Source organism: Enhydra lutris, unplaced genomic scaffold (genome assembly GCF_002288905.1).
Source record: "Enhydra lutris kenyoni isolate GAN:26980312 unplaced genomic scaffold, ASM228890v2 scaffoldscaffold19, whole genome shotgun sequence".
NCBI classification, from domain to species: domain Eukaryota; kingdom Metazoa; phylum Chordata; class Mammalia; order Carnivora; family Mustelidae; genus Enhydra; species Enhydra lutris.
In genome coordinates this window covers 19,689,345-19,698,791 of record NW_019154103.1, presented here as the reverse complement: position 1 = coordinate 19,698,791, position 9,447 = coordinate 19,689,345, and the positions used below count along the sequence as shown (strand labels likewise).

The 9,447-nt window shown below is 38.6% G+C and overlaps 1 protein-coding gene across 1 annotated transcript in view; it reads right to left on the bottom strand.

Moving 5' to 3' along the window:
- The window catches only part of LOC111148427 (family with sequence similarity 81 member B), a 51,897-nt gene that overhangs the window by 15,373 nt on the left and 27,077 nt on the right, over nt 1-9,447 (bottom strand). The window contains 1 exon segment of the mRNA XM_022504955.1: nt 7,217-7,346. Coding sequence (XP_022360663.1) covers nt 7,217-7,346 — 130 coding nt within the window.

Below are 9,447 nucleotides of genomic sequence, written 5' to 3'. Positions count from 1 at the left end.
TATATATATATATATATATATATATATATATATATATATATATATATATATATATATATATATATATATACACACACACACACACACATATAGCTATAAACCACTAAGTGTGTGGTAATTTGTTATGATGGCAATAGAGAACTAATACACAGATATTAAAAATTCATGAGCAAGAAAAAATATAGGTTTGATATGTGAATCCAAGAGTCGCTTCTTTGAAAAGGTAAGAGGCAAAGTTTTTCTCAGTCTAAATGTAAAGAAAACACATAGACACTAAAATTGGGAATAATAAAAGATAGAGTAGTTATAAGTATGAACCAAATAACATAGTGAATATATTCACAAAGCTGAAATTATAGATAAAGTGGAAGCCAAATAATTATAGGTTTTAATTCATCTCTCACAATCCAAGACAGAAGAAAAGACCAAGAAAATAAGTAGGAATACAAAGACCAATCAAAAGGTTTGAGTTTGTTAATTTAAGCAATTTTTTAGACACTGACTGTACGTTTTCCTTAAAAATACAGGACATATTCTTTTTAGAACATGTGCAAAATTTTACTATCCAGCCACCAAATAAAGCCCGTAAGATATTCCAAAAATAGGGGCGCCTGGGTGGCTCAGTGGGTTAAGCCTCTGCCTTCGTCTCGGGTCATGATCTCAGGGTCCTGGGATCGAGCTCCGCTTCGGGCTCTCTGCTCAGCAGGGAGCCTGCTTCCCTCTGTGTCTCTGCCTGCCTCTCTGCCTGCTTGTAATGTCTCTCTCTCTCTCTCTATCAAATAAATAAAAATTTTAAAAATGCTATATAAAAAAAAGATATTCCAAAAATAGAAACTGGTATATACAATAAAAATTTCAATTACGATGAGATAAAACTTAAAATGAATACCAGAACAACAGAAAATCCTTAACTCAGTGACGCCAACAACCCCTCTTAAGCTGTTCAGTCAAAGGAAGAATTCAATATACAACTGCAGAATTTCTAGGAAACAATAATGAGAACACAATATCAACCCTACAGAATATAGGGAAGTAGACGAATGCTCAGGGAAAATTCATAGTCAAAGTACTTACGTCAGTAAAAAAAAGACTACAAATATATGTGGTTCAAAAAGTTAGAAAATGAGCAGCAAAAGAAATCACAAGAAAAGGAAAAAGATAAAGTCAAAAGCTTAAATTGTTGACAATACATGAAAAACAAAAGAGAAGCAGAACTTAAAAATACATGAAAAGACTGGCTCATTGGAGAGCAATCAATATCATTAAGACACCACTAACCTAACTAATCAAAGTGGGGGAGAAAAAGCACAAATAAAATGGCAAAGAGAAAAAAAATACAAAAGCAGGAAGAATTAAAACAATCCTACGAGTATTTTGAATAATTTTATGGAAATTAATTTCAAAATCTGAATGAAAAGCATACTTTTCCCCAAGATCCTTGAAGAGAGGGCGCCTTTAAACAGACCAATTTCCACAGAAAAAACTGAGCAAAGCTATCAAAGTTCTTTCCTTCCCACTAAATCAGTAGACCCATATGACTTCAGAGGGAAAACTACCAAATCTTTAAAGAATAGATGATTGCAATGCTCTTTAAACTATTTCAGAGCATAGAAAAAGAAGGGAAACTTCCAAATTATTTGTATGAATTGAGTGAAACATCGATTCTAAAATCTGAAAAAGTTTGCACAAAAAGACTAATCTTGTTTATAAACGTTGGTGAGAACTTCTTAAATAAAATATCAGCAAACAGTATCCAGCAGCACAACTAAAAAAGAAAAAATAATAATCAAGTGCAATTTATTTTTTAGAACAAGAATTGTTTAATAAGAAATATATTGATCCAAATAATTATGCTAGTATAGTTTAAGAGAAAACTCACATGATTATCTCCATAAATGCTGAAAAGGCATTTGCCAAATTCATAATTACTCTTAATTAAAACAAAAACTCAATAAAATAGGAATAGTTGCACATCAAACATGTTTATTGAGGAAACATATCTCTCACCATGAGGGAAGCAGAGGGTATTTCTGTTAACATCAGGAACAAGAGCAGGATGACCACTGTCCCGATGCTACTATTTAATATCACACTGGAGTTATTAAAACAGTTAGAACATGGAGAGAAATTATGTGTGTGAAAAATGGGAAAAGATGAGTAAACTTATTACTGAAAAATCATATGATTGTGTGCCTGGAAAACAGCAACAGCAACAAACTGAAAAATTTCTTCAATCAAGACAAGAATTCGCTAAATTAGTAAAATTTAAAATTAATATCGACTTTGTTATATACAACTAACAACTAGTCAGGAGATATAATGAAACTTCATTACAATAAAGTCAAGAGAAAAAAGATAACAAAATCCCAAAATACACTGAAGATGATGCATGCTTGAGGAAAATCTGAAACGACTCCTATAGGATGTAAAAGCAAACTTGCACAAATAAGAAGCACACTGTGTTCTTGGATAAAACACTCAGCATTATCACTTTTTCAATTCTAAAGACTTTATTTAAGAGAGAGAACGAGCACAAGCAGCAGGAGTGGCAGAGGCAGAGAGAGAAGCAGGCTCCCTGAAGAGCAGGGAGCCCGAGGTGGGGCTCAATTCCAGGACCCTGGGATCATGACCTGAGCTCAAAGCAGAAGCTGAACTGGCTGAGCCACCCAGACGCCCCTACTTTGTCAATTCTAAACTGATAAATTTAACGTGATTTTAATAAAAATTAAAATTGAGTTTGTTGATTTATTTGCTGGGACTAGACAGACTGATTTTAAAATCATATGCGAAAAGAAACAACTATCACCAGGACAAAGGAGAAAAGAAAACAATGAAAGGGACTCACTGTATCAGGTATTGAAAGTTTTGGGGCACATGGGTGGTTCTGTTGGGTTAGCATCAGATTCTTGGTTTCTGCTCAGATCATGATCTCACGGGTCCTGAGACTGAGCCCTGCATCAGACTCTGTTCTCAGCGGGGAGACTGCTCCAGATTGTCTCCTCTGTCCTCCCCACCCCCTCACACAAACCCTCTCTCTCTCCCCTTCTCTCTCTGAAATGAAGAAATAAATTTTAAAAAATTAAAGTACTACAAGGCCTCAATGACTAAAATAATAAAGACACATTATTAGAAAAAACTACAAATGGATCAAGAATTTAAATATAAATAGTAAAGCCATGAAAGTGCCAGAAGAAAGTATGAGTAATTCAGGCCTTTGTATGGGGATTTTCTTTCTAAGTGTTACTTAAAAGGAGCCACAAAAGAAAAGACTGATTCATTTAGCTACAAATATAGAACATAAGCATGCCAAAAGTCAAAAGACAGATGACAACCTGGGAAGATATATTCACAGATCATATCATAGAGAAGGGCTCATCTCCTTAATATATAAAGAACTCCTAGACATTGAGAAGAAAAAGAAAAAGAGACCAATAAGGAAATGGATAAAAGAGAAGAATGGGTAGCTCACCGAATAAGAGATACAAATAACTCTTCAAGATATGAGCCTCATTCACAATAAGAAAGACTAAATGAAACACAGAGACCATGGCCATCTTTTTCCCATAAGAACAGTCAAAGTCAAAAGTCAACACCACTGGGGAGGAATGGGGACCTTTTACATATTTTTACATATTTTTGGTGGCTGTGCAGTATGGTCAAAGCTCCACAGAGAGCAAGAACTTTCAAAATAGCAACACTGTACTTTGACCCAGCAATCACACTTCTGGGTGTTGGGATCCTACAAACATATGTACACACACGCGCGCACACACACACAATGATATAAGTGCAAGGTTATACATTGCAGCATTGATTTGAAAGAGAGAAATATTAAAAACAGCCCAAATGTCCATCTGTGAGAGATTAGTTAAATGAGCCACTATACAGACAGGAAGAGTACACAGTAGTAAAAAGGAATGAAGAAGCTCTCCATGTACTAATATGGCTGATCTCCAGGATATATTTGCTTAGTTAGAAAAAAATAGGATGAAAGGCTTAAACATGAGACAGGAATCCATCAAAATCCTCAGGGAGAAAATAGGCAGAAACATCTTCAACCTCAGCTGTAGCAACTTCTTACTAGACATGTTGCCAGAAGCAAGAAACAAAGGCAAAAATGAACTACTGGGACTTCATCAAAATAAGAAACTTCTGCACAGTGAAGAAAACAATCAACAAAACTACAAGGCAGCCTACGGAATAAAAGAAGATATTTGTAAACGACATATCAGACAAAGGGTTAGTATCCAAAATCTGTAAAGAACTTATCAAATCAATGCCCCCCAAACCAAATAATCCAGTTAAGAAATGGGCAGAAGACATGAATAGATGCTTTTCCAAAGAAGACATCAGATGGCTAACAGACACATGAGAAGATGCTCCACATCACTCATCATCAGGGAAATACAAATCGAAACCACGATGAGATGCCACTTCACACCTATCAGAATGGCTAACATTAACAACTCAAGAAACAACAGGTGTTGGCAAGGATGCAGGGTAAGGGGAACCCTCTTGCACTGTTGGTGGGAATGCAAACTGGTGCGGCTACTCTGGAGAACAACATGGAAGTTTCTCAGAAAGTTTAAAATAGAACTACCTACCTATGACCCAGGAATTGCACTATCAGGCACTTACCCAAAGGATACAAAATTCAGAGGGGGTACATTCACCCTGGTTCAAAGGGGTACATGCACCCTGGTGTTTATAGCAGCATTACCAACAATAGCTAAACTGTGGAGAGAGGGGGCCACCTGGGTGGCTCAGTGGGTTAAGCCTCTGCCTTCGGCTCAGGTCATGATCTCACAGCCCTGGGATCGAGCCCCACATCGGGCTCTCTGCTCGGTGGGAGCCGCTTTTCCCTCTCTCTCTGCCTGCTGCTCTGCTTACTTGTGATCTCTCTCTCTCTCTGTCAAATAAATAAATAAAATCTTTAAAAAAAAAATGAAAGTAAACTGTGGAGAGAGCCCAAATGTCCATCAATTAATGAATGGATAAAGAAGATGTGGGACACACACACACACACACACACACACACACACAATGGAATATTACTCAGCCATAAAAAGAATGATATCTAGCCGTTTGCAATGATGTGGATGCAGCTAGAGTGTGTTATGCTAAGTGAAATAAGTCAGTCAGAGAAAGTCAAATACCATATGATCTCACTCATATGTGGAATTTAAGAAAGAAAACAGAAGAACATATGGGAAGGGAGGGGAGGGAGAGAGGGAAGTGAACCATAAGAGAGTTATAATGATAGAGAACAAACTGAGGGTTGATGGAGGGAGGTGGTGGGGGGAGTGGGATAGATGACTGAAGTGTATTAAGGAGGGTACTTTTTGTGATGATCCCTTGGTGTTGTATGTAAGTGATGAATCACTGAACTCTATTCCAGAAACCGATATTGCACTGTACGTTAACTGAGTAAAATTTGGCATTTAAAAAAAAGATAAAATAGGTGCATAGTAATATATATAATATGCTGTCTATTTTGTAAAGAGGGGGAAATAAGAATATATTTTCATTTGCTTCTGTCTGCACAAAGGCCTACTGAAAGTCTCCCCAACAGCATAATAAAAATGGTTTCAGTGAGGAAATGAAGAATGTGGGAATTGGTGACAGAAGTGGCATGAAAATTCTCAGTGTACACTTTTTTTTTTTTAAAGATTTATTTATCTATTTGAGAGAGTGCCCCACGGTGGGGGGAGGAGTTGTTGCGAAGGGAGAGGGAGCAGAAGAGAGAGAATGTCAAGCAGACTCATCTCAAGCAGACTCCTTGCTGAGCATGGAGCTCAATGCAGGGCTCATTCTCACGACCCTGAGATCATGACCTGAGCTGAAATCAAAACTTGGATGCTTAACTGACTGAGCCACCCAGGCGCCCCTGTATTTTCTTATATAGTTTTGGTTTGTGAATGATACATATAGTATGTATCACCTTAAAAAAAAACAAAGGATGAACTATAGTCAATGTCACTTTTGAACTTAGATGCAAAGTCAGATGCTGAGTGATTATAGATGACTGTATAGCAGAAAATGCTGCAATGTTTCAGTTTGGGGAAATGTATTGACAAAGCACATTAGAAGTCCAAAGAGGTAAACAAGTGAACAAATAAAAACCCAAACCAGAAAACAACCAATATGATGATGTAGGCATTTGTTCATGTCTACAAGGCAACTTGTACAGTTAAATATTCAGTCCTAATAAAAAATAAATACTAATAAAAACTAATGCAAGTAAGTAGGAATTGATGAATACTTCCGTAATGTGCTTTAACATGTATCAAACCAACAGCCAACAGCAAACAACAAAGACATCTCCTGTATAATCAGAAACCAGAGAAGCTGCCTTCTTAATTTTGGCTCAGGTCATGATCTCAGAGTCCTAAGATTGAGCCCCATATTGGGGTCCACACTGAGCATGAAGCTTGCTTAAGATTCTCTCTCTCCCTCTCCCTCTGCCCCTACCCTTGTCCTCTGCTTGCAGGCTTTCTCTTGAAGGAAGGAAGGAAGAAAGGGGGGTAGGAGGGGGAGGGAATGGGACAAAGTAGGACACAGAAGATTTTGCATTAGCTCCTTTAGTTAAGCCATTGACTGGGAAGATGAGAAAGGAGAGGCATTTCAGGCAGAAAAGAACACAGATCGTATGGAGGCCCTACAATATCTTAGAATGAGTTGGGACCTATCTGCTCATTGTTCAGTATCACTGGGAGTGAGGGGTGAGCCAGGAAACCTGGGGTGAGCTGCAGAGCTAAGCAGGGGCCAGTGTGGAGGTAGCCTTTAAAACCAGGCCAATGAGGGATTTGTATATTACTTTGTGAGAGACATAGACTACTGTAGGGATATCATAATCAACTCACACTTAGCTCCTATCTTTAATAATGATAGCTTCCATGAGAAATTGCTTTGCTTATAATCTTTGGTTCTACAATCTTTGAGGAAAACCCAGAGAGTAAGGCAATAAGAGCAATAGGAGAATCAAGAACCATGGGCTTGCAGTGGGCAGCTGTGTTGGAACAAAGGCAGCGCTCATTAAATATTTGTTAATTCAACTGACAGTGCTCACGGGGTCTATGCACGAGCTGTCATATTTAAACTCTTTGGAAGAAAAGGGTTCTTTTGAAATATTACCACTTGACTAGGCATTTTGATAAGCTATAACAATCTTCTGGCAGTAACATGTAACGTAAGAGTTCCAAATATTTTCAGTTACCTTCACATCCAAGTTCTTAGAAACAGTTTCTAGGGCAGACATAAAATCTTGAATTGTTTTTTCAGTTTTCCGGTGCTCGTGTCTGATGAAGTGAATGTCTCCAGAAAGCTTCACAATGCTGGAGTCACATCTAGCAGCAAGATGAAAATGGGTTGTGAGATCAATGGGCTCAAACATTTTTTTAATACTACAGTAGGGTATGTGCATTGACCTGATGGCAGAAGTTCTAAAGTTCTTTGAATGATGAGTTAGTAGATAGAGGAGCAAATGCAGAAATCTTCCTTTTTCTCTTTTTTCCCTGATGGGAGAAGAACCACTTTGGATAATGATAACATTGATTAAAATCAAAGAACTGCGTGGAAGTAGATGAAGACATTGAGAGAAAATGGGGAGAATTTTAGATTTTCAGTCTGATATATTAATTTGGTCATAGGAGTTCCAACAGATTTTAATGTTTTGGGAGTACTCCCTGCTGCCTATGGTGAGGCAAAATCGGAAGTTTTTCCTGTTCTGTATTGCCTTCTGAGTCACGCTTTTCCTCCATTTAGTCTCTTTTGTTGACTCCAAGACTGTCAATTCTCTTCTGGCTACAGAGTCCCAGGTCGCCATCATCTTCCAACCCATCTTTAGAAAGCAGTTTCCAGGGGTGCCTGGCTGGTTCAGTGGGTTAAAGCCTCTGCCTTTGGCTCAGGTCATGATGTCGGGGTCCTGGGATCAAGCCGCGCGTCAGGTTCCCTGCTCAGCAGGGAGCCTGCTTCCTCCTCTCTCTCTCTCTGCCTGCCTCTCTGCCTACTTGTGATCTCTGTCTGTCAAACAAACAAATACAATCTTTAAAAAATAAATAAATAAAAATTAAAAACCGTTTGCCTCCTCTCAGTGCCAATCAAAACTCCTGATGGGGATCTCAGGACCCCGAGGGATCTCAGTCAAGTGTTGTCTTCCATTAGGACAAAAACAATTCACACTAACATGGGAATAAAGTTTTAGTCCCTCAATTGCATTGGTATCTTGAGGAAGGAACTCCAGTGAAGTGGGGTTGGAGTTGAAGATGAACCATCTTCCCAGCGTGTCAGGGGACCCCACTGCATTATCAGCACTCAAGGCTTCTGCTGGGAGAGGATGGGTTGCATATTGTATTATCCTTTCAATCCATGCATATATGCATGAAAGATAGGATGTAGAACACTGAGAGACAGTGTCTTTCATACAAAGTTATCAGAGATCACTTTGAGGTTTGTGCTTTTATAAAATAACTCTTTTGACTGTCCTCAAATAATATTTATTAGGAAACACATTTTCATGTTGTCATGCTGAGTGCTATAAATACTGTTTGTTTTATAGCTGTCAATATTTTTTAGAATCTGGAAATGGATTTGTTTTTCTTAAGATTTTTGGTGCCAAAGCTGAGACAGAAGTGAGTAAGATGGTAATTTTGCCTGAGAAATCCCTTCAAGAGATACCAGGGGACTGTTGTGATGGGGGCGGGAGGGGGTGGTGGGGAGAGAATGCTGGGAACAAAAATTACGAATTAAATCTGATCAAAAATGGGAACTGGCTTGTAATGCACCAGTGATAGGCAAAAGCCGTTTGGTAGTAGAAACCGTTGCTGTCAAAACAAGTTCTGGGGGTGGCTAGTTAGGATAATCTTATGTGAATCCACATTAAGGTCCCCAAAGATTACACAGAAATGGTGGGTGCTGTCACGGCTCCATGCTACTCCTCACCCAATGCCCTCCCTCCTTGTCCGACCGTCAGAGACAACTGGTCTGTGCCTTGTAGCCTAATGGTTAAGAAGTGGTCTCTGGTGTCACAATGACCTGGCATTGAATCTGCTACTTTGTAACTTGATACATTATTCAAGGATGAAAGGAGGAACAAATAGACAGGATTTAGCCAGAACCTGGCACTGAGGAAGCTCCCCTACCCGATCAACAGCTTTATTTATTCTTTCTTGCCTTCCCACACAGACACACTCACCGCCAAAATCACCACACGCTGATTTGTTTTGTTGACCTGGTTGTCTAATGATTCTTTATTCCTGATGTCCAGTCACTTCGACCAGGATATCTTGACTGAATTGTTCTTATAGCAATGTTTCTGGGATTACAGTCTTTATCTACAGGCTCAAATCTCTGTTTTAAGTAAGCTTTCTTCTCTTACACCCATGAACAGTTTTTTCCTGAAGGATCCATTCTTTCTTCTTGAGGAAGTTCCTGTAGGGTCTATGTTGA